This window comes from Mobula birostris, chromosome 10 (assembly GCF_030028105.1).
Source record: "Mobula birostris isolate sMobBir1 chromosome 10, sMobBir1.hap1, whole genome shotgun sequence".
In the NCBI taxonomy this organism is placed as follows: domain Eukaryota; kingdom Metazoa; phylum Chordata; class Chondrichthyes; order Myliobatiformes; family Myliobatidae; genus Mobula; species Mobula birostris.
This window is the reverse complement of record NC_092379.1, coordinates 109,030,113-109,056,351: the sequence shown is the minus strand read 5'-3', so window position 1 is coordinate 109,056,351 and position 26,239 is coordinate 109,030,113. Positions and strand designations below refer to the sequence as shown.

At 39.4% G+C, this 26,239-nt stretch overlaps 1 protein-coding gene across 1 annotated transcript in view; it reads right to left on the bottom strand.

Annotated features, from left to right (window-relative positions):
- Nucleotides 1-6,745: 6,745 nt before the first annotated feature.
- Nucleotides 6,746-26,239, bottom strand: part of mcts1 (MCTS1 re-initiation and release factor) — a 30,059-nt gene continuing 10,565 nt past the window's right edge. The window contains exon 6 of the mRNA XM_072270795.1: nt 6,746-7,503. Coding sequence (XP_072126896.1) covers nt 7,422-7,503 — 82 coding nt within the window. The 3' untranslated portion in view covers nt 6,746-7,421. The remainder of the gene's footprint in view (nt 7,504-26,239) is intronic.

The window sequence follows — 26,239 nt, the reverse complement described above, 5'->3', positions numbered from 1 at the left end:
CCCAAAGCTATATAGATGACACCTCTTCCTATCCTATCTCCGTGAGGATGCCTTTCCTTTCTTCCAGTTCTTCTGTCTCCAGAACTAATGAGATACCCTCCTTCTTCAAAGAAAGGGGCTCTTTTCCTCCATCAATACTGCCCTCACCTGCATCTCTTCCATTTTGTGCATGTCTGCCCTCACCCAATCCTCCCACCACAATATCAGGGATAGGGTTCCTCTTGTCCTCACCTACAACCCCAGTAACCTCCGTGTCTAGCACATAATTCTCCATAACTTCAATCATCTCCAACAGGATCCCACCACCAAACACATTTTTCCCTCCCCCTCACTTTCCATTACGCAACTCCCTTCTCTACTGGTCCCTCCCCACTGATCTCCCTCCTGGCACTTATCCTTGCAAGCAGAACAAATGCTTCACCTGCCCCCACACCTCTTCCCTCACTACCATTCAGTGCCCCAAACAGTCCTTCCAGGTGAGATGACACTTCACCCATGAGTATGTTGGGATCATCCACTGTATCCAGTGCTCCCAGTGTTGGTTCCTATATACTGGTTATTCCTGACATAGATTGGGAGACTGCTTTGCTGAGCACTTACCAGAAAATGTGGGATCTCCTGGTAGCCAACCATTTCAATTCTATTTCCAATTCCCATTCCGATAAGTCGGTCTGTGGCCTCCTTTACTGCCACGATGAGGCCACTCTCAGGTTGGAGTAGCAACACCTTATATTCCATCTGGGTAGCCTCCAACCTGGTGGCATGAACATTGACTTCTCAAACTTCTGGTAATTGCCCACTCCCCATTCCTGTTTCCCTCTCTCACCCCATCTCCTTACCTGCCCATCACCTTCCTCTGGTGCTCCTCCTCCTCCTTTTATTTTCCATCAGATTCCCCCTCCTCCGGCCCTTTATCTCTTTCACCAACCAACTTCTCAGCTCTTTACTTCAGCCTTCTCCCCCTCTCCCGATTTTACCTATCACCTACCACCTTGTACTTTTTCCTCCTCTCCCCCCACCTTCGTACTTTGACTTCTCATCTATTTACCAGTCCCGATGAATGGTTTCAAACCCAAAACGTTAACTGTTTATTTCTTTCCATAGATGCCGACTGACCTGCTGAATTCCTCAAGCATTTTGTGTATGCTGCCTTGGATTTCCAGCATCTGCAGATTTTCTGTCTCCATCTCTTCATTAACACTGCATTTTATAGGCCCTGCGTACCAATGCCCATACTGTGAGAAAGTGAGGTGCAATCTTACCACAAGTCAATTATGTACAAAGAGCAAACTAAATGTCTCTACTTCTGCATCCATCAAAAAGGGAACGTCTTTGTCTCTGGTACATTTGTTAGAAACATAGTGTTCGGTTTACTCCCTGTCATGGCAATAATTTCCCTTGCACTACCTGTTTTTTTTTAATTGCATGGCATCCAACAGTCACTGAAGACAGCCCTCGTAGTTGAGGGAAGAATTTATATTGCCGTCTACCCTATTTCTACTTGTCAGTTTATTTCTCCTAGAGTTTCTCCAAAAGATTGATTGCAGATTATCTAAGAAATTAACCATCTATGCTACTCAAAAAATAGAAGCACCCCTCTGCAGGATGAAGCAATGATAGAATAAAATATATCATTCTGATGAAACAAACACAATTCAAATATTGTCTATCTCTTCTTTCAGTTAGTACTGACAAAGGGGCTCAGCCTGAAACGTCGACTGTGCTTCTTCCTATGGATGCTGTCTGGCCTGCTGTGTTCCACCAGCATTTTGTGTGTGTTGCTTGAATTTCCAGCATCAGCAGATTTCCTCGTCTTTACAATTCAAATATGTTTCCTTTATGTGTAGCATAATATTATTTTGCCCTAAGTGGGGGACAAGTTAAGACTTTGATGTTAAAAACTGGTAAAAAATTGCTGTATCATACCCTTTCCATACTCTAAATTGTACTTTATTCCAGGGGTATTCTTTTGCTTCCCAAAATCTCGATCATCATCAGAGAGCTTGCTAAAAAGCACGTGAAGAGGTTTTATATTTCAACCCCTGGGATTAAAGCTTAAACTTCTGCCTCAACCAATAAAAAAAAGATTAAGTAAGTCTACATGAAAAAGTATCTTTTATTCAGTAAACTTCATGCTGCAATAATAAAGCATTATGCTGGCAATAAATGGCAACCATACCAAATTTATATTTTGCTTTCAAAAGCTCTTCCATTCACCCCACTGCAGGCTGATCAATCTTCAAAGGTACATTTAACGTCAGAGATATGTATACAATATACATCCTGGAATGCTTTTTTTCGCAAACATCCATGAAAACAGAGGAGTGCTCCTAAAGAATGAATGACAGTTAAATGTTAGAACTCCAAAGTCCCCACCAGTTTCCCTCCCTCCCGCATGTAAGCAGCAGCAAGCAACGATCCCCTCCCCCCAACAGCAAAAAAAAGCATCGGCACCCACCACCAAGCACTCAAGCATGAGCAAAACAACAGCAAAGACACAGATTTGCAGTACCCCAAAGACTGCTTGTTCACCTGGTATTCGACATACCACAGGCTCTCTCTCTCCCTAATAAGGGAGAAAGAGGTGTCTCCGTTTTACAGCGAGAGGAGAGACATAACAAACAACTCACTGGTTTATGATGTTCAAAGTCCATTGCATCGCTTTTTCCAAGCCCTGTGCCCAAAGATCTCAGGTCTCTGGGCACACACCCAGAGACCTTCATTCTCCAGATACACCGATCTCCTGCAGAGGCACCGACCACCAGCCCTCCCATCTCCAGAGCCATGAGATCCCAGGCCTCCGAAGGCAGGCGAAGCTCTTAGGCCGAGCCCTTGGTGTGCCAAACAATGGCCATTCGTGAAACCCTGAGAGCAGGTCCCATTCCCGCAAAGAACAGTAACTCCAGGTCAGGGTCTTCAAAAGAACCCTGAAAGGGAAAAATAGAGACATTAAAGATGGAAATAGAGCTGTTTCCGAAGATGCAAGCGAAGGAGTCACCATTAGGCGCCATTAATCCTCCTAATCTTACTTGTTTCCACAAGGTAAGGTGGAGGAGTAAAAATGTGGGGAAAATGGAATTTGCAGAAACTGTAAATAAAATAAAAGAGTGCAAGCAGAAGTCAGTTGTAAATTTGTTTAGGCAATTTGTTTACCGTGAAGTCCTGACCTGAACAAACACAATACATTTCAATTACTAGGTAGAATCACTAGACTAGTTTGTCAGGATTGGGGTGATGTCATATAAAAACAATTACCTAGAGAAAGCCTAAAAGCAAACTAGGTTCAAATGGTTCTCAAAATCTTCACTGAGTATTTAGAAGAAATAAGCACTGTTCATTAACAGACAAGAGATTCTGTAGACCTGGAAATCCAGAAGAACAAACCAAAACTGCTGGAGGAACTCAGCAGATCAGGCAGCATCTACAGAGAGGAATGAACAGTTGGCATTTCAGGCTGCAGCCTTTCATGAGGACTGCAAAAGGAGGGGGAAGCACAAAAATAACAAAAGCTTGCAGGTGATAGTTGAGACCAGGTGAGGGGCAAGATGGGTGGGTGAGGAAGTGGGGATGTAGTGAAAAGCTGACAGGTGATAGGTGGAAGAGGTTAAGGGCTGAAGAAGAAGAAATCTGACAGGAAAGTGGACCATGGGAGAAAGGAAAGGAGGAGGGGTACCCAAGGGAGGTGAGGAGAAAAGGAGGAGTAAGAGAGGAGACAAACTGCAAAGTGGAATAAGAGAGAAGTGTTAGGGAACAGAAAGGAAAAATTGCCTGAAGTTAGAGAAATTGATGTTCATGCAGTTAGGTTTTGATCTATCCAAATGGAATATGAGGTGTTGCTCTTCCAACCCGAGAGTAGCCTCATTGTGGCAGTAGAGGAGGCCATCAACTGATATATCGGAATGGGAATGGGAAGTGGATTTAAAGTTGGTGGTCACCTTTTGCGGCAGATAGGGCAAAGATAGTCGATGAAGCAGTCTCCCAACCTGTCAGGTCTCACTGATATAGAGGCCACACCAGGAGCTGGATTCTGTAGGTGACCCTGACACTTACAAGTGAAGTGTCGCTTCACCTGGAAGAACTGTTTGGGGCCTTAATGGTGGTGATGGAGAAGGTGTAGTGGCTTACAGGTGTAAATGCCCAGAGGGAGATCAGTAGGGAGGCACAAGTTGACAAGGGAGTTGCGGAGAGAGATCCCTGGGGATAATGGAGGGATGGGGGGGTGGCGGACAGAAAGATGTGTTTAATGGTAGGATTCCATTGAAGATGGCAGAAGTTATGTAGAATGATGTGCTGGATATAGCAATATAAATGGTGATAGGAAAGGGCAAGGGAAACTCTCACCCTGTTATGGTGGAAGGGAGAAAGGATTGGATGTCCAGGAAATGGAGGAGATGCAGTTGAAGGCAGCAGCAATGGTAGAGAAATGAAAAATGCATTCCTTGAAGGAGGACACCTCAGATGTTCTGGAATGGAAAGCCTCATCCTGAGAACAAATGTGGAACAGACAGAGGAACTGAGAGAAGGGAACAGTATTTTTACAAGTGACAGGGTGACATGATAGCTCTGGGAGTCAGCAAGCTTGCAAAGGATATAATTAGACAGTCTGTCTCCAGAGATGGAGACAGAGAGATTGAGAAAGGGGAGAGATGTCCAAGATATATCATGTAAATTTAAGGACAGGATCAAAGTTGCAGGCAAAGTTGATGAAATTTACAAACTCATCACTAATGTAGTTGTTGACGTAGGGCAGAAAGAGTTGAGGGGCATACCCAGTGGAGGCTTGGAACACGGACTGTTTCATAGAGCCGACAAAAAGGCAGGCATAACTGGGGCCCATGCAGTTGTCTATGGCTGCAGCTTAGGTTTGGAGAAGTTGGGAGGAGCCAAGAAAAATTGTTGATGTTGAGAACAAGTTCCACCAGACGAAGGAATGTGCTGGCACAGGGGAACTGGTTAGGTCTGTTGTCAAGAAAGAAGCAGAGCTTTAAGGCCTTCATAATGGGGTATTTAAGTGTATATGGACTAGAAACCCACAGTGAAATTGAGGCAATCAGGCCCAGGGAACTTAAAGTGATTGAAGAGATCGAGAGTGTGTGAAGAATCCAGTATAAACCTGGAACATGAAAAACTGTATATTCTTGTTTAATAATTTAATAGACATGTTCAAAATGATCAACTATGCATTATATTGTTGAAACCAACTAAAGACTATTAAAATAATATTTGATTGAACAACATACATAATGTTGTGTTCAAATTATGTCCATCAGTTAACAGGTTTTCATTGCCGGTTTCAATGGTTAAAAGTCCTTTCAATTGTGGCTAAGTTGGAGCATGGAGATTTGAGAACAAACATAAATACAAATTGATAACAGGATTAGGAGTAGGCCACTTTCCCCCCAAGCCCCACCTCTGGTCTAACTATAACCTCAATGCAGCATTCCCATCCAGCCAGGGTAACAATTCACTTCCTTGCTTATCAGATATCTATCAACCTTTGTTTTAAAAATACTCAGATTCTGCTTCTATGACTTTTTGAGGAAGGGAGTTCTGAAGACTTAAAGGCAAAGTCAAATGCCACAACAGTACCTTCCACAGACAAATACTGCCACTGTGAGTGCAGAAAGGAGGCAAAAGTTAGCAAAGTCCACAAAATTGCCAAGAAACCATTGGCAGTCTATTTATGAATAAACCTGATTTAAAAATGGACCACTGAATTTAGTTATTGGGCTCCTGGGCCATTTGCTTCCTTGCAGGTGTCATTACCTTTGTCTCAATTAACAACGATGGACTAATTAGGTTATTAGACCATAAGACATAGGAATAGGAATAGGCCATTTGGGCTATTGAATTTGCTCCACTGTTCTATCATGGCTGATTTATTATCCCTCTTAAGAATGAAAGTTTTTGCTCAGAAATCTATATATCTGAAAATATTTTTGCTGTCATATAACATTTGAGCATTAATGAATATTTCTGTCTTGAGGACCACTTATTTCAATTCTTCTATAACCTGGAGACCAGTCACTAAATGAACATTATCAACTGTACATTTTGTCTAGACTTTTGCGACATAATTGAAAATTAAGCATCCATCATACGCAAGACATTTTCGAAGGTCTGATACCAAGATCCTCCCCTTTCCTTCACAAAATTGTGGAAGCAACAAAGGATTTTGCAGTTAATGGAAGTGGTCAGTTTCCCAGCTATGGATGGACCATGTCCACTCGAGCCAGAAAACAATGCTGCAAAAACAAAAATCTATAGCTGTAAGAACTATTCTCCTCAGATACTATAATTTTGACAGGGATGAGAAACTCAACCTCCACCTCTAATTCTCTGCATGGAATGACTGCCTATCAGTTATATTTTGCCAATTACAAATCCTCCCTGATGCCACTATTTTTAACATTCATGAGGTACGACTAATCACTTCAATGTGAACATGACAAATAGCTAGATTTAGGTAGATACTACATAGAACTTGAACAAGATGCTAAGACAGCAATCTGAATTTAGTGATTAGTTCAGCATATAGAAGTGTTAATGTTGCCATCGACTGATTTGAAAAAGATGGGAACATTCTAAAAAAAAACATAGGAGCAATTATTAATACTGCTGGATGATTAAAATAAAATAAAATAAAATAAAATAAATTATTAATACTGCTGGATGATTAAAATAAAATTGTCAATTGCAACTACATCATTTGTTATTATCTGATTCAAGTAGGGTTATGAATTAATAAAAGTAAAGCTACAATCATTCACTGATATTGTCCATTTGATATTTTAATAAATCTGCATCAAAGTTCACAGCAGAAAGTTTCACCTATTCTCCAGTCCAGATCATTACCTGCACACTTGGCTGCAAAATGTTAACAAGGCTCAAACCTTTCAAATCTCAGGTAATGCATACCATTAAATATCATATAGATGTAGGAATTCACCATTTTCTCCTAAACTGGGATGAAACTGTTAAGAGAATTCTCAAGCCAAATTAAGGCTTTCTCTTCCAAAGATGGAATTACAACATGCAAAGATCTGAAATTTCTTTTTAAAAATTATTCATCATATCATCGCGGTATTAATTCAGTAAACATTCAGAAATTCCAACTGTGCATTTATATTTGTATAAACCAACTGTACATGCTAAAGGCATCTGCATTGATTGGATTTTACAAAGGAAGTCAAGGAAGTACATGCTAGAAGTAGCTTTTCACCATGGTTACAACTCCTTTTGTATTTTGTACAGATTTACACAAAGAGAAAATGGCATCAGATGCACACAAAACTTGTTTTTTTCCCTATAATGTCCGGTGTATGGGAAAATACCACATTGAAAATTTATTCTTCAAATATCTTAATCTCTTGCAGTTGTTAGTCCATTTTTCCTTCAGAAATCGATCTTGAATTTTGTTGTTATTTATATGTCTTCATATGCCAGAGACCGTCGTTTAAGTAATGCATGTTTTCAATTCCAATACCTTTGTTCACTTGTTCGCTGTATAAAAAAATAAAAATACAACTATTAAAACATTAAAGAGCAAAAGGGATTTACTATTTGTACATTAATAGAAATTACATGATCCATCCATCTATTCAAATAGCTTATATACCCACAACTGCCTCAACTAACTCACAGATGTAAACATTATACCAGATTAAGATTAAAATAACAGTTCAATTATTACATTTATCATCTACACAAGTCAATCAGAAAGTTATAACGAAATGTTATCTAAAGTGACTAATATATCAACATTCCCCCAGATTTCTTAGATTGACATGACTAAAAACATTGCACACAACGAATTACTGCCCAGGGTGCAGTAACTGAGGCAAGCTAAAATCCTGCAATTAGTACAGATAGGTCAACTGGTAATACTCAAGTCAAGGTATGACACCCCATGTGACAGAGAAGCTTAAAAAATGTACCAAAACAAAGGAAGCAAACTGGATCAATTACAGGAATAAAAAAAAATCTGCAATGGTATAAAGCCTTCATAGACCGCATCTGGAGTACTTTGTGCAGAATGGATTTATGTACCATACAGGGAGTTTGGTAAAGATTCACTAGACGCATTCCAGGAGTGGTGGGTTTGATATTTGAGACAAGACTGTATTGACTGGGATTGTGTTCTCTCAAGTTCAGAAAAATGAGATCTCCTCAAACCAAAAAGTGTAAGAGAACTTGGAAAAGTATGGATAAAGGAAAGGCCAAATGCAGGAGAAGTTATTGCAGTCTCCAGAACAAAGAATAAGACAGAAAGTTTTGAAAAAGATAAGAATTTAACTTCAAGTAACATAGAGACAAAACTGAAGAGTGATGAATACACAACTGAAGGTGTTATATTTGAATCCACATGATATACAAAATAAGGTAAATGAGCTTATATTGCAGCTAGAAATTAGCAGGGATAATGCTGTGGGCATTAGAGTCATGGTTGAAAGAAGATCACAGCTGGAAGTTAAATATCCAAAGTAACATTACCGAATGTTGACGCTAAGATTTTGTCAAAGATAATGGCCAATCGGTTGGAGAATATTTTGGGTAAAATTATTTGTAAAGATCAAACAGGCTTTATAAAGGGTCGCTATTATTTTTCAAATGTTCAGAGGCTATTTAACATTATATATTCATCCTCTTCTAAAACTCCATAATGTGTTGTATCTTTGGATGCTGAAAAAGCGTTCGACCGAGTTGAATGGAAATATTTATCCAATGTTTTAGAGAAATTTGGCTTTGGTGTTAATTTTAATAATTGGATTAAAATGATATATAAAGCGCCTATTGCTCCTGTTGTCACTAACAATCGTAGGTCTCCTTTTTTTCAGCTTTCACGGGGGACAAGGTAAGAATGTCCAATAAGTCCTTTGTTGTTTTATTTAATATTAGAACCCCTTGCTATTGCTCTTCGTGAGGCTAAAAATATCCATGGGATCTTTGTGAATGAGACCATGCATAAGGTCTCTCTTTATGCTGATGATTTATTGGTTTATATATCTAACCCTGACGAATCCATTCCAGCCTTGCTAAAATTATTTAATGAATTTGGAGGTTTTTCAGGATATAAAATAAATTTTAGTAAAAATGAATTGTTTCCTTTAAATGATTCTGTCTGTATACATGATAATACTCCTTTTAAAGTTTCAGACTCTTTTAGATATTTAGGTACTATAATTACTAAAAAAAATAAGGATCTTTACAAAGCTAATTTTGTTTTTAGTAGACTCTATGAAGTATTTATTTAGTAGATGGAGTCCACCTACATTTTCACTTGTTGGTCGTATTCATATAGCTAAAATGATGATTTTCCCGAAATTTTTATATTTATTTCAGAATATTCCTGTTTTTTTTTGACTAGGAAGTTTTTTGATTGGATTGATTCTATTATTTTATCTTTTATTTGGAATAATAAAAGACCAAGAATTAGTAAATGTCATTTACAAAAATTGAAAAAGGATGGGGGTCTTGCTTTGCCTAATTTTAGAATGTATTATTGGGCTGTTAATGTGCGATATATGTCTTTTTGGTTATACTGGGTTGATAAGAGTGATCAGCCAATTTGGGTAGACCTGGAACTGAAAGTTGTAAAACAGTTTTATTTAACCTCGTTATTGGGAGCTCCTTTACCTATGCAATTAGGTAAAGTTGTTAATTTAAACCTATATCCTGTGATTAAGTATTCTTTACAAATTTGGCTCCAGTTCCACATTTTTTTTAATCTTAAAAAATTTAAACTTTGTAGATTAATTTACCAAAATTACTTTTTTAAACCTTCTTTGAGTGATCCAATTTTTTTACTTTGGAAAAATAAAGGTATTAATTCTTTTTTGGATTTATTTAAAGAAGATAGATTGATGTCTTTTGAACAATTAATTGATAAATATGCTCTTTCATACTCACACTTTCTGCAATACCTTCAAGTTAGATATTTTTTACAAAATATTTAAGTAATTTTCCTTACATATTGGAGGCTGACCTCTTAGATACTATTATGAGTATGAATCCTTTGATTAAGGGTTCTATTGGAAGAATTTATAATTTATTATTACAATGGGATAAGCGTCCTTTATCTAAGATTAAACAGGATTGGGAAAAGGAACTTAATTTGACTTTTATGACGGAGGATTGGATGCGGATATTGAAGTTGGTTAACTTTTCTTCAATTTGTGCTAGCCATTCATTGATTCAACTTAAAATTGTACATCGTTATCATTTGACAAAGGACAGACTTTCTAAAATCCTTCCTAATGTTGATAGTCATTGTGATAGATGTAAAACTGAGATAGCTACACTAACACATATGTTTTGTTCTTCTTCTATATTGGATCAGTTCTGAATGTCGGTTTTCTCAACAATTTCTAAAGCACTTAAAATTAATTTACAACCTAATAAATTAACTGTGCTCTTTGGAATAGTTCCTCAAAATATTTATGGTATTTCTGTGTCTGACCAATATTTTATTGCATTTGTTACATTGATAGCTAGGAGGGCCATTTTGTTGAAGTGGAAGGATACATCAGCTCCCACTTTGTCACAATGGTTCTCTCAAGTGATGCTATGTCTTAGTTTGGAGAAAATTAGAAGTCCAACCTTTGAACCTTTATTTGATTTTGAGAAAAGATGGGGCTCATTTGCTCGTTATTATCATTTGAGTTAATTGATATAATCTTTCCACGATCTAACTGTAAATTTTTTTAGTATATTTTCTTTTCTTGCTGGCAGTATGATGTTTATTTTTAGAAGCTTTTTGTATGACGCATGACTCCGGGGTTGTACACCTAATGGGTTCTTTTTTTTTCTCACTTTTCTGCTTAGTAGGTTTTTTTTGTTATCACAAATTTTTTTTCAATCTTTAAGATAATGTTTTTTTTGAGGCACTTAAGTGTTGTTACTTTGATATACTCATGTTATTTTTCCTGTATATAACAATAAAAAGATTTGAAAAGAAACAAAGTAACATATCATTATCGAAAAGGTAGGCAGCAAGCAGAGGGTTGGGTGGATTTCTGTGGCACCATTAAGAAGACAACATACTCATAAAATGTGGTCCGATCTTCATCCAACTCACAATAATAGACAAACACAATCTGCCTAAACTAATAACACACAAACAGTTGTACTTTTCATGTCTTTATTGAACTCATTGTTTAATCATTCACAGTCCAGCTGGAAAGAGTAGACGAATGCTTGTATTTCATAACTGGTAAAAACCTCCTCTAGCAGCAATAACTTCCACCAAATGTTTCCACAAGCTGCTGATCAGACTTGTACAATTTTAGTCCATTCCTCCAAACAAAACTGTTTCAGTTCATCAATATTTCTGGGATACCTTGCATGAACAATCCTCTAAGGGTTATGCCACAGCACCTCAATTGGGTTAAGGTCTGGACTCTGATTTGGTCATTCCAAAACATGAACTTTCTTCTTTTTAAACAATTCTGCTGTTGATTTGTTGTTGAATTGTTGTTAATTCTGCGTTTCGGATCATTGCCTTGTTACATCATCCAACTTCTATTAAGCTTCACGTGACAGATCGCTACCCTGATATTCTTCTATAAAATGTCTTGAAACAAATTTGAATTCAATGTTCCCTCAATGATTGCAAGCTGTCCAGGCACTGGGGCAGCAAAGCAGCCCCAAACCATGGTGCTATGTTCCTTCTACCATGCTTCACAGTTGGGATGAGGTTGTGGTATTGTGTGCAGTGCCCTTTTCCCTCCAAACATAGCAGTGTACAGTTCTGCCAAAACGTTTGCCTCATCTGTCCACAGAACATTGTCTCAAACGTTATGGAACATAAAGGTGGCCTTTTGCAATCTTGAGACATGCAGCAATGTTTCTTTTGGAAAGCAGTGGTTTCCTCCGTGGTGTCCTTCCATTAACACCATTCTTGTTCAATGTTTTTCTTATAGTGGACACATGAACAGAGACTTTAGCAAGTTCTAGAGATTTCTGCAGGCCTTTTGTTGTTACCCTTGAGTTCTTTTTCACCTCCTTCAGCATTGCACATTGTGCTCTTAGTGTGATCTTTGCAGAACACCCACTCCTAGGGAGAGTAACAGCAGTACTGAGTTTCCTCCATTTGTAGATAATTTCTCTTACTGTGGACTGATGAACAGTCGAAGATCTTTAGAAATGCTTTTGTAGCATTTTCCAGCTTCATGCATCTCTACAATTCTTCTTCTAAGGTCCTCTGAAAGCTGTTTTGATTGAGGCACAGTGCACATAAATCAATCTTTCTTGAGAAGAGCAGGTTCTGTCAGTAACCTGACTTTGTGTGCCTTTTTTATTTGGCAGGGCACCTCTACAACCCACACCTCCAATCTCATCTCATTGACTGGAACACTTGACTCCAAATAGCTTTTGTAGAGGGCTTTATCCCAGAGGTTCACATACTTTTACGAACATAGACTGTGATTGTTTAAATGGTGTACTCAGTATTGACAAGAAGTAGTACAATTGTTTGCGTGTTATTATGAATACTTGATGGAGAAAACCAGGTAATTGCAAAGGGTTCAGAAAATTATTGCAACTGTAGCAACAAATTTCACAACATACGCCAGTGATATTAAAACAAATTCTGATATGCTATCATTATCCTTAGAAAAATGTGACACAGGTTCAGAAGATGTCAAATTGTTTTGAGTGCAGCTAAGAATTTCTCTGGGTAAAAATACCCTCATAGGAGTTGTATGAAGGCCTCTGGACAGTAGCCAGGGTGCAAATTATAATGGAACATAGAAAAGGAATGTAAAAAGGGCAATGTTACAATAGTCAAGGGGGATTTCAATATGCAGATAGAATGGGAAAATCAGATTGGTACTGGATCCCAGGAGATTGACTTTATAGAATGCCTATGAGATAGGCTTTTTAGAGCAGCTTTCTGTTGAGCCAACTTGAGGAAAGACAATTCTGGATTGGGTGTATGTAATGACTCAGATTAGATTAGGAAACTCAAGGTAAACAAACACACACAAAATGTTGGAGGAACTCAGCAAGTCAGGCAGCATCTATAGAAATGAACAAACAGTTTACATTTCGGGCCGAGACATTGCTTCAAACTGGAAAGGAAGGGGGAAGATGCCAGGATAAAAAGGTGGGGGGAGGGGAAGGATAGCTATAAGGTGATAGGTGAAGCCAGTTAGAGAGAAAAGATAAAGGGCTGGCAAGGAAGGAATTTGATAGGAGAGGAGAGTGGACCATAGGAGATAGGGAAGGAGGAGGGGTTCTAAGGGGAGGTGATAGGCAGGTGAGAAGAAGTAAGAGGCCAGAGTGGGGAATAGATGGCGGGGGGGGGATTTTTTTAAAACCAGAAGCAGAAACTGATATTCACGCCATCAGGTTGGAGGCTACCAAGAAGAAATATAGCTGTTGTTCCTCCACCCTGAGGGTAGCCTCATCTTGGCACAACAGGTAGCCATGGATCGACATGTTGAAGTGGGAATAGGAATGAGAATTAAAATGCCTAGCCACCAGGAAGTTCCACTTTTGGCAAGCAGAGGCACTCAACGAATTGGTCCACCAATTTATGACGGGTCTCAACAATCTAGAAAAGGCCATATCGGGAGCACCTGGCACAAGAAGTATTGTCTCACCTGGAAGGACTGTTTGAGGCTCTGAATGGAAGTGATGGAGGAACTCCTAAGGCAGTGATTCCCAACGGGGGCGGTTATGTGTCCTAAGGGGGCATGCATTCAAGATTCTTGGGGGGACGGGGATGGGCAGTAAGCAGCACCCTAACTTGAGGCACAAGATCTGACTGACCGTGGCAACTCGCTGCCATTGTCAACATCTGATGGGCATTCCCAGTTTGTGTTAACTTTTTATTTTAATTTAGCACTGTTAATGATGGGTAAATACATACAGTGCGATTTCTGAGAGTCTGAAGGCGGTGAAGCCTTGAATTCTAATCCTGCTAAGAAAAAAAAACTGCAGAAAGCGTGTCAATACAATGTTACATACCTGGAGTATGGTTTTATTCTGTTCCCGTCAGATCAGTGATGCCCCATGTGTCTTATTTGTAATACTGTACTGTCTAACGAACCCAGGAAAACCATCTTGACTGCAGGAATATTTTCGTAAAAGCCCCATGAAAAGACTACTTAAGATATTACTCAGCTCCAGATGAAAGAAGCATCTGAAAAGTGTTGCACACGCAAGTAATTTGCCAAGAAAGCTAAAATGACCTTGATAGTGATCTCATTGCTTCTTACAACATTTCTAAAATGATAGCAAAGCGTGGAAAATCTCATACAATTGGGGAAAGATTAATAATGCCTGCTGTATCAGAAGTGCTCACCACCGTTCTCAAATTGGATACCAGTATTTTAAAATCAATTCCTCTGTAATAACTCTGTAACTCATCGTATTGACGAAATAAGTGAAGATGTTGAGTATCAATTATGCACACAGCTACAAAAAACAGAATTTGGGATATAACTGGATGAGTCAACTGTGCGAGACAACAAGGCATATGTATGGTTTATCAAAAACGGAAAAGTTTACGAAAAGATTCTTTTTTGTAAAAAGTTAAAAACAAATATCAATAGATAAGCAATCTGCAACAAGTGCAAAATGTATATTAAGGATAAAAGTATTCCAATTAGGAACATGATTTCTTATGCAACAGATGGAGCACCATATATGACAGGTCACCATGCTGGTTTAGTGGCATTTATGAAAAAAGAAATTCCAAATCTGTTTGCAATGCATTATGTAATTCATCATCAACATCTTGCTGCCAAAATCCTCAGCCAGTGACTTTATCCAAGCATGACTTTTGTAATGTCTGCTATCAACAAAATTAAAGCTCATCCATTAAATTTCAGAATATTTCACTAGTCATGCCAAGATAAAGATGAAGAGTTTGAACACTTGCTTCTCCACACTGAGGTGCGTTGGCTGTCAAAAGGCTGCTGCTTAAAATGTTTCTTCGATCTTTTTGACAACGTGGTTGAATTTTTGCTCAAAGTCGACAAGAACTTGAGAAACAAGATTGAAATTCTACAGTATGTGGCATCCCATGCCTAACCGATCTGTGTGACAAAACGAACATTCTAAATATGAAACTGCAGAGTGAAGATTTCAATTTATTCCAGGCGAAAAGTGAAGTCCACTTTTATTGGAAAATTGGAAATGTATAAGCAAAACTTTGGAAGACGAATGTTCTCACAGTTTCCCTGCTTGGAAATTATGGCAATCTCTTTCACAGATGGTGATATGCAAGAATACTGCTTATACCTGCAGTCACTGAACAAGGATCTTCAGTATTGATTTGAGATTTGAACAATCTGGAAATTCCGTACTGGGTAATTAACCCATTTCTTCGCAAGATGGACAAACAAGGAAGAGAGCTTGCAAGGAGAAATTATCGAAGTTTAGAATGATAAAGAAGCAAAATAAGCTTTTCAAAAATGTCGGCTTTTTTGGTATGTGGCAACACAGTCATACAAAATTTCCTGGTCTTTGGAGAAGAGCCAAACTGCTCTTCATTTCATTTCCATCCTCCTACCTTGCTGAAAGACACTTCAGTGCAGTGAACCACAAACTAACAAAAAACAGAAACCTCTTGGACATTGTTACACGTGGAGACATAAGGCTTTTGCTGTCACAATTTGAACCAGGTATTTCAACTCTTACTCAAAACCATCAAGCCCAAGGATCACATTGATATTGAAGCTGCTGTACAGCACACAGGTTCTGTGTAAGCTAGGTTTAAATACAAATAAATATTTAAAGCAGAATCATTTTTCTCATGCTAGCCTATGGTCGACATGTTTTTACACTATGGGGGTGCTGGAAAGTATACTGTGCCTAAGAGGGGCACTGGCAAATATGAAGGTGCTTTAGGGGGCCATTGGCAAGTATGAAAGTGCTCTTGGGATGTGTTGGGCTAAAAAAGGTTGGCAAACACTGCCTAAAGGTAAATGCTCCGAGGAGGCACAGATCAAATGACAGAATTCACCCTGCAGTTTGAGAGGGAGAAGCTAAAATCAGATGGGTTGGTCTCACAGTAGAATAAAAGGAGTGACAAAGGCATGAGAGAAGAGCTGGCCAAAGTTGACTGGAAGGGGACAATAGAGGGATGATGGTTGAGCAGCAATGGTAGGAACTTCTGGGAGTAATACATAAGACCAAGGAACAGTTCATCCCAAAGAAGCAGTATTCCAAAGGGAGGATGAGTCAAACATGGCTGAGAAGCAAAGTCAAAGACAGCATTAAAGCAAAAGAAAGAGCATAAAATACAGCAAGAAAATATTGGGAAGCTAGGGAATTGAGAAGCTTTTAAAAACCAACAGAAAGTAAATAAAAAAGCAATAAAGAGAGAAAAGATTGAATGTAAATGTAAACTAACCAACAATATAAAAGAGGACACCAAATGTTTTTTAGACATGGAGTAAAAGGGAGGCAAATGTGGACATCAGACTGCTGGAAAATGACACTGAAGTAGTAATGGGGAAAAAAGAAATGGCAGATGAACTAAGTAAGTATTTTGCATCAGTCTTCACTGTAGAAGACAGCACTGACATGCCAGAAAATCAAAACTGTCTAGGGCAGAAGTGGGTGTAATCACCATTACTAAGGAGAAGCCACTTGGGAAGCTGAAAGGTCTGAAGGTAGTTAAGTCACCTGGAGCAGATGGAGGTAGCTTGAGAAACTGTGGAGACATTAGTAGTGATCTTATCACCAGATTCTGGAATAGTTCCAGGAAACTCATGACAGCTTGAAGCTCTGAGCAGTGGCCAATCAGACACTGGAACATGAAAAGACATAACTCACTCAGGGCCGCCGACTGAGTAGAAAAGGCAGCAATTTGTGGCAGTTTAGAGTTTTGAGCAGCAGCAAATCAGAGACCGTAAGCCCGAGAAGGCGTAGCTCACTCAGGTTCACTGATTGAGTAGAAAAGACATTGATTCATGGCAGTATGGGCAGCAGCCTATCAGCATTCAGGATTGATTGGCAAGAACAAATTAAAGTAAGGCAAGTGCTGGTGGAGTGGCCACTGTGAAGCGATTATTGTTGGAGTGGTCAGTTACAGTGGAGATTTTTAGGTTTTAGTTCTTCAAGGCTTCAGTGAGGAGCGGCTTCAGACAGAGAAGGCTAAAAAGCTGCAGGTAGAATCCCCACCTCCATAGTTTATTGTTCTTCTTTCTTTATATTAGCTCAGTTAAGAACAGTAGTGATGCTAGGCAGGATAGTGGAATGCTCGTTCTGCGAGATGTGGGAAGGCGAGGAGGCCTCCAGTTTCTCTGACAACCATACCTGCAAGGTGCATCTGGCTGCAGCTCTTAACACCCCACATTAAGGAGTTGGAGCTGGAACTAGAGGAACTCCAAATCATTCAGGAGGCTGAGGGGCGATGGATAGGACTTATAGAGAGATAGCTACACCCAAGGTGCAGGACACTGGAAGGCGGGTGACAGTCAGGAAGGGGAAAGGGATGAAACAGCCAGTGCAGAGTCACCCCCGCCACCCCCCCACCAACCAGTATCCAAAGACACAATGGTCAGGTCTCTAGCACTGAGTCTGATTCTGTGACTCAGAAGAGAAGGGGAATGAAGAGGCATGCTGTGGTGAGCAGGATTCATTAGTTAAGGGAATAGAAAGGAGTTTCTGTGAACGAGAATGAGATTCCTGGATAGTATATTGCCTCCTGGATACCAGGGTCTGGGACATCTCGGAGTGAGTCCTCGACATTCTTAAGTGGGGGCTGCAGCAAGAGGTCGTGGTCCATAACATTGATCCACTAACATTGGTAGGAAGAGTATTGAGGTTCTGCAAAAGTAAGTTCAGAGAGTTATGTGCTAATTAAAGGACAGGAGCTCCGGGGTTGTGATCTCAGGATTGCTACCCGTGCCATGTGCTAGTGAGGCCAGAAATAGGAAGATCATACAGTTTAACAGTGGCTAAGGAGTTGATGTAGGAGGGAGGGCATAAGATTTTTGGATCATTGGACCTCGTGTGTGGTGGGTAATGTCTAACCAATCCTACAGAATTTTTCGAAGAAGTTACCAGGAAAGTGGAAAAAGGTAGCGTATGTTGTCTACATGGACCTTAGCAAGGCATTTGACAAGGTCCCGCATAGGAGATTGTTTAAGAAGGTTCAGTTCCTTGGCATTCAAGATGAGGTAGTAAATTGGATTAGACATTTGCTTTGTGAGAGAAGCCAGAGAGGTAGTAGAAGCCTGTGACTAGTGGAGTGTCGCGGTGGTAAGTGCTATTGTTGTTTGTCATCTAGATCAACAATCTGTCTGATAAATGTGTTTAACTGGATCTGCACATTTCCGGATGACACAAGATTATAGATGTAGTGGACAGCAAGGAAGGCGATCATAGCTTGCAGAGAGATCCGCATCAGCTGGAAAAATAAAGGTGTAGCCTATTTTCTAAACAGAGAGCAAATTCAGAAAATGAAGGTGCAGGGAGTCCCAGTGCAAGATTCCCTAAAGGTTAACTTGCAGGTTAAGTCAATGGTAAGGAAGACAAATGCAATGTTAGAACTCATTTTAAGAGGACTAATACATAAAAAGCAATGATGTAATTCTGAGACGTTATAAGGCATTTGTCAGAATGCATTTTGAGTATTGTGAACAGTTCTGGGCTCTATATCTATGGAAGCATGTGCTGGCAATGGAGAGGGTCCAAAGAAAATTTATGAGAATGATTCCAGCAATTAAAGAATTAACATAGAAGAGTGTTTGACGGCTCCGGGCCTGTATTCACTGGAGTTCAGAAGAATAAAGGGGAGATCTCAATGAAGCCTATCAAATATTGAAAGGCCAGGATAGAGAGGATATGGGCAGCATATGAAAAGGATGTTTCCAATAATAGGAAAGTCTGGGACTAGAAAGCACAGCCTCAGAATAGAAAACCATAAGAAATAAGAGCAGAAGTTGGCCACCTGGCCCATTGAGCCTGCTCGGCTATTCAATAAGATCATGGCTGATCCGGCCAAGGACTCATCTCCACCTACCTGTCTTTTCTCCATAACCCTTAAATCCCTTACTATGCAAACATCTATCCAACCTTGCCTTAATTATATTTACTGAAATAGCCTCCACTGCTTCAATGGCAGAGAATTCCACAGATTCACCACTCTCTGGGAAAAGCAGTTCCTCCTCATCTCCGTCCTGTATCTACTCCCCCAAATCTTGAGGCTATGCCCCCTAGTTCTAGTGTCCACTGGAAACAACTTTCCTGCCTCTATCTTATCTATCCCTTTCATAATTTTATGTTTCTGTAAGATCTCTTCTCATTCTTCTGAATTCCAGCGACTATAGTCCCAGGTGACTCAATCTCTCCTCATAGTCTAACCCCCTCATTTCTGGAATCAACCTGGTGAACCTCCTCTGCACCACCTCCAAAGCCGGTATATCCTTCTTCAAGTAAGGAGACCAAATCTGCACTCAGTACTCCAGGTGCGGCCTCGCCAGTATCCTATACAGTTACAGTATAACCACCCTGCTCTTAAATTCAATCCCTCTAGCAATGAAGGCCAACGTTCCATTTGCCTTCTTGATAGCCTGCTGCAATTTTTTTTTACCATTTAAATTAGGGGTCGCCAACCCGTCGATCGCGATTGACCATCTTTCAGACTTTCCCAGTAGATCCCAAAGAAAAATCAAAAATAAATACACAAATACTGTTGTAATGTGAGCATTATAAAAGTAAGTAATACTAATTAGGATAATGGTAATATAGCAATATTTTCGCTAAAAAGCTGTCTGTAAAGAGAGGTTGTTTCCAGGTTCCGTTCTTTCTGCCCAGTGTGCATGTGTGTAGTTCCCCCGCCATGCACTGTATTTTCAGCATAGCCTGTGCTGCATCAAAGTGACCAATCAGATTAGGAATAAGAGTACTGACTGTCTCAAACATCAATATACGGCAGTTGTCCACAACCTCCAGGCCGCGAAGCAGGCAGTGGTGCAGTGGTAGTCGGGATGCACACAGCACATTTTTAAGAAAAAAAACCAAAATAAACAAGCTAATTAATTAGGTGCTGCCCGGCACATAAATATTGGCTCAGATCAGAGGCGACGCAATCCGCAATCGCTCGTGATATCCTGATAGCATAGCGGAGGCTCCACGAAAGAAGGTGAAAACATATAAATTCCATCCAGAATGGGAAGAGGAATTCCTATTTACCTTGGTGAAAGACAAGTGTGTATGTATATTGTGCCACCAAACACAAGCACTGACTAAAAGAGGGGATCTGGAGCGGCACCGCAACACCAACCACCAGGAATTTAAAGACACCTACCCCCCAAAGAGCGCAATTCGTGCCTGGAAAGTTGAGCTGAAATTGGGGTTGAAGGCCCAGCAATCGTTTTTCACAAAACATGCTGCTCAAAATAAGGCTGCTATTGAAGCATCATTTCGTATAAGTCACCTTCTGGCGGAAGACAAGAAGCCTTTTACAGATAGCGATTTATTCAAGGAAGCAATGGGTCATTACCGCAGAGACTGTTTTTAATGACTTCAAAAACAAAAATGGCATCACAACCACAATACGTAATATACCGCTTGGCCCTGCAACAGTGACAAGGAGGTTAGAGTCACTGTCAGAGGACGTGAATATTTTTCACTACAGTTCGATGAATCCCTGGATGTAATGCAAACAGCTCAGCTTGGTGTATTTGTCAGAATAGCTTTCCAGGATTTTACAACAAAGAAGGACTTCCTCACTCTTTCGCAATTAAAGGAAAGAACGAGAGGTGAGGATATTTACAATGAGTTTAAAAAAATATGTCTGTGAAAATGACATCCCCTTTCATAAACTGGTGGCAATTACTACTGATGGGGCCAAGCAATGTGCGGTGTGCGCGTTGGATTTATACCACAAAGTCAGTGCCAACTTCGGGTCAACTTATCTATGTGAAACTGCATTTTCACAGATGAGAATTATTAAATCTAAGTACAGGAACTGACTTACTGACAGACACCTCACTAGGGTTGTCAACTTTCTCACTCCCAAATAACGGACAAAAGTAGCAGTCAAATCCCGGGACATTTGTGTTTACCCCGAGAAAGACTACCATGACCTTGAAGCCTTGCGAGGGCACCTGTGCACGCATGCGCGTACGTGCCCATTTTTTTTCTCTACCCCAGCAATCGGTTTTGGCTTAATTTTCATTATTTCTACTTTATATAGGCTATATGTTTATCATATCATTCCTGCTTTTACTATATATTAGAGTTATTTTAGGTTTTATGAGTTATTTGGTATGATTTGGTAGGTTTTTTTTGGGTCTGGGAACGCTCAATTTTTTTCCATATAAATTAATGATAATTGCTTCTTCGGCGTAAAGCACTTCGGCATGAAAGGTTTCATAGGAAAGTTCTACCTTAGCGGGGAGAAATACGGGACAGTTGGCAACCCTACACCTCACAGACTGTCCCAGACTGGTTGTCTGTAGTTATGAGCCAAATTTCAGGGAACTAGCAGAAAGTATTCAGCCCCAGTCATCACACTGAGTGCAACAGTCAATTTTTATTCATTTATTTTTCGTGTTGAAGTAAAATTAAATAATGAAACTTAGAATTAAAGGTGTGAAGTATTGTAATATTCTTAAAGAAAGACAGCTATGCCTGTTTGATATGCTAGTTACAGTGTTTTCTTGTTTGAATTAAATTGAAAGTTTGACAAAAGTATTTTGTGTAATTCAAATACAATTTGCCCAAATAAAAGGCCTCAAATTGGAAGTACAATCTGAGCTGTTTTTTCTCTAAACAATTTAGTAGGTCGATCTTGCCTTTCACTGAGGTCGAGGTAGGGGATCTTGGGCTTAAAAAGGTTGGTGACCACTAATTTAAATGATAATCTGCTCTTTCAATTTTCCTTGGATAGGTGCTAGAACATGTCAGAATAGAAATAAAACACTAATTTATTCTTGTGGAACATCCCATACTAATGGAGTAGGAATTCTTATGGATGAAAACATGGCAAAAAGTGTTTTAGGACATTGGACAATATCAGAAAGAGTGCTCCTTGATGGATTCAGAGGACAACCATTTGATTTAGCAATTATACAGGTATATGCACCAACAATAGATGGAACAAATGAAGATATAGATAAATTCTATGAAGAGCTTGAACAAGCAAAGAATGGGTGCAAATCTCAAGATATTGTTATTGTCATGGGAGATCTAAATGCTAAAGTATGTTGATGGAAATACCATAGGAAAATTTGGACTAGGGGAAAGAAATGAAAGAGGTGAGAAATGGGTAGAATGGTGCAAGATGAATAATCAGGTCATTATGAATACCTACTTTAAAAACCATCCAAGACGCTTGTGGACCTGGAAAAGTCCAGGTGATAACACTAGAAATCAAATTGACTTTATTACTATAAACCAAAGATTTAGAAACTCAGGGACTCAATGCAAAACATATCCAGGTGCAGACTGTAATAGTGACCATAACCCAGTAGTATGTCAAGTAAAAGTAAAACTGAAAAAACTAAAGAAGCAAAAACCTAAACAATCCCTTGACTACTTGCAATTAATTAAAGAAGAAATCTTAAGACAAAAATTTACAATTGAAGTAAGGAATAGATTTCAAAGTCTAGAAATAGAATCTGTTGAAGATGATAGCAATCATGTAGAAATGAAGATTAACTCTCTAAAGGACGCCTTGGTAGAATCAGCAAAGTCAGTGATTCCTAAAAAAGAAAAAAAGCACAAAAAATTAATGGATGACAGATGAAATCAAAAATCTAGTGGAAGAAAGGAGACGGAAGAAAGCAAATCCTACAGAATATAAGTCCTTAGATAAAAAAAAGTTAAAAGCTTATGTGAAAAAACCAAAGAAGGATGGTTAAACCAGGAATGTGAGCAAATAGAAAGAATCCCTATTACTGATCCAAAAAGGTTACATCAACAAATCAAGAATATCACTGGTAAAAAGCTCCTCTGTTCTTCAGGTGGATGTTTGAAAGCAAAGGATAGTACCATTATCACAGAAAAAGATGAGATTATGAATAGATGGACTGAGTATATTCAGGAATTGTTTGAAGACAATCGAGGCAAAAAACCAGGAATTAAGAAAAATATTGAAGGTCCAAGTATTTTAAAACCTGAAGTTCGTAATGCAATAAATAAGATGAAGAAAGGAAACGCAGCAGGTCCTGATGAATTAGTAATAGAACAAATTATCACCCTTGAAGATTATGGAATTGAAAAACTTACTGATTTAATCAATGACATTTATGAGACTGGAATAATACCAGAAGAGATGAAAAAAATCAGTATTTATCACTCTTCCTAAGAAACCTGGAGCAATAGAATGTGAATTACATAGGACCACAAGTTTAATGAGTCATATCACCAAGATACTTCTATGAATTTTGATGACAAGAGCGAAAAGTAAGATGCAAGCTGAAACAGGTAAAGAATAATCTGGTTTTGTGAACGCAATATTGATGTTAAGGATACTATCAGAACGAGCTATTCAAGTGCAAAAAGATTTGTTTGTTTTATCGACTACACAAAAACATTTGATAAAGTGAAGCACAATAAGTTATTTGAAATATTACAGGAAACTCTAGATCTAGATTTGAAAGACCTCCGCCTAATCAGAAATCTGTTTTGGGAACAAACTGCAGCTGTAAGAATAGATGGAGAAGTGAGTCAGTTTACGAAAATCAAGGGAGGCGTTAGACAAGGGTGTGTTTTCTACACTGATTTGTTTATTGTGTAAAGTGAAACAATATTACAAAAAATAAGAGACATCTTAGGAATCAAAGTTGGTGATGAAAACATCAAAAATTTCAGATATGCAGATGACACTGTGTTAATTGCAAGTACGGAGGAAGAACTACAAAACTTAATTGATATAGTTGTTGAAGAAAGTGCAAAAATGGGTCTATCCATCAATTGCAAAAAGACAATGTATGGTTATATCCAAAAAGAAGGAGAATCCTATCTGCAGACTGAGAATAAACTGGGAAGACATAAAACAAGAACAGAACTTTTGCTACTTAGGAAGCTGGGTGACATCACATGGCAGATACCACATGTACATCAAAAGAAGAATAGGGATGGCAAAAGACATCTTTACGAGAATGAAGAGTATACTAAACTAGGCATGACAACCTGCCTCAGAGTACTGAAATGTTACATTTATCCAGTTATGTTATATGGCTCAGAATGTTGGACAATATCTAGTAACGTGAGGAAACAAACTGAAGCAGCAGAGATGTGGTTTTTGAGGAGGATGCAAAGAATTTCATAGACAAAACAATTATCTAACGAGGATGTCATGAACAGAGCAAACACAAAAAGAGAAATAATGTATGAGATCATGAAAAGGCAACGTAACTTCATTGGACATGTGATTAGGAAAGAGGACTTAGAATGCATGGTAATTAGGGGAAAGATTGAAGGGAAGAAAGCAAGAGGAAGACAAAGACAAATGATGATGGAGACAGCAGCCAGAGAACTGGAAATGAATACCAGTGCATTGATCCACTTGACCTGAAACAGGAGTGTGTGGGCCATGGCAGTCAAAGCTCAAACTGGGCATGGCATCTGATGATGACGATGATGATGATGCTGAGTGTAAAATATTTAGTTTTCTTTTTAGAGCACTGACTTAGAAACATAAAAACAGAAAACCTACAGCACAATACAGGCCCTTCGTCCACAAAACTATGCCCAACATGTCCTTACCCAAGAAATTACCTCGGGTTACCCATGAACCTCTATTTTTCTGAGCTCCATATACCTGTCCAGGAGTCTCTTAAAAAACCCTAACGTAACCGCCTCCACTACCGCCACCGGCAACCCATTCCACACACTCATCACTCTGCATAAAAAAACTTACCCCTGACATCTCCTCTGTACTACTTCCAAGCACCTTAAAACTGTGTCCTCTCGTGTTAGCCATTTCAGCCCCGGGAAAAAGCCTCTGACTATTCACACAATCAATGCCTCTCATCATCTTATACACCTCTATCAGGTCACCTCTCATCCTCCGTCCCTCCAAGGAGAAAAGGCTGAGCTCACTCAACCTATTCTCATAAAACATGCTTCCCAATCCAGGCAACATCCTTGTAAACCTCCTCTGCACCCTTTCTATAGTTTCCACATCCTTCCTATAGTGAAGTGACCAGAACTGAGCACAGTACTCCAAGCGGGGTCTGCCCAGAGTCCTATATAGCTGTAACATTACCTCTCGGCTCTTAAACTCAATCCCATGGTTGAAGAAGGCCAATGCACCTTATGCCTTCTTAACCACAGAGCCAACCTGCGCAGCAGCTTTGAGTGTCCTATGGACTCGGACCCCAAGATTCCTCTGATCCTCCACACTGCCAAGAATCTTACCATTAATACTATATTCTGATATCATATTTGACCTACCAAAATGAATCACCTCACACTTATCTGGGTTGAACTCCATCTGCCACTTCTCAGCCCAGTTTTGCATCCTATCAATGTCCCACTGTAACCTCTGGCAGACCTCCACACTATCCACAATACCCCCAACTTAAAGCTTACAAATGCAGGTCTTTTTCTTTAAGAAAAAGAGTAGAAAAATAAAAATCTCATTCAATGTTTCATCATTAAAATAAACATCAACAACATGAGCTATCTTTTTGGCCCAATCAGCGAACTGTTTTGTTCTGTCTCGCCTCTCGCTGTGGAAAAGGGGCGATACCTCTCTGTCTCTTGTTGGGGGGGAGGGGGAGAGGGAGAGGCTGTGGCATATCAAATTGTCGGGCAAACAATTAGTTTTTGTTGAACTGTACATCATGGTGTCTCTTTGGGGACTTTGCTTTTACTTCCTTGGTGTATAGTGGGTGTTGATGCTTCCAGCTGAAATAAGTTGGGGGGAGGGCGGGGTGGAGGGGAGTGCTGTTGCTTGTGCATGGGAGGGGCAAAGGGGCTTTGGGGTTCTAATGTTTTATTGCCATCCATTCTTTGGAGGTTCTCCTGATTCTGTGTATATATACGAAATGCAAGAATTTCAGGTTGTGTACTGTAATACATCCTGATATTAAATGGAACCACTGAGCCATTGATCCCTTGCTCTTGCTCCATTATTCCATTAAAGAGGCTGATCTTCTTCCGATGCTCCTGTCCTGCACCATGTCTCCTGATTACCTTAATATCTAAAAATCAACTTCAGACATAATTATTGAAAGATGGACTTCCACAAACCTCAGACCAATTATTCATTACCCTCCTACCCTCAATGTGAAGAAGTGTCTTCTCATCTCTGTGCTGAATG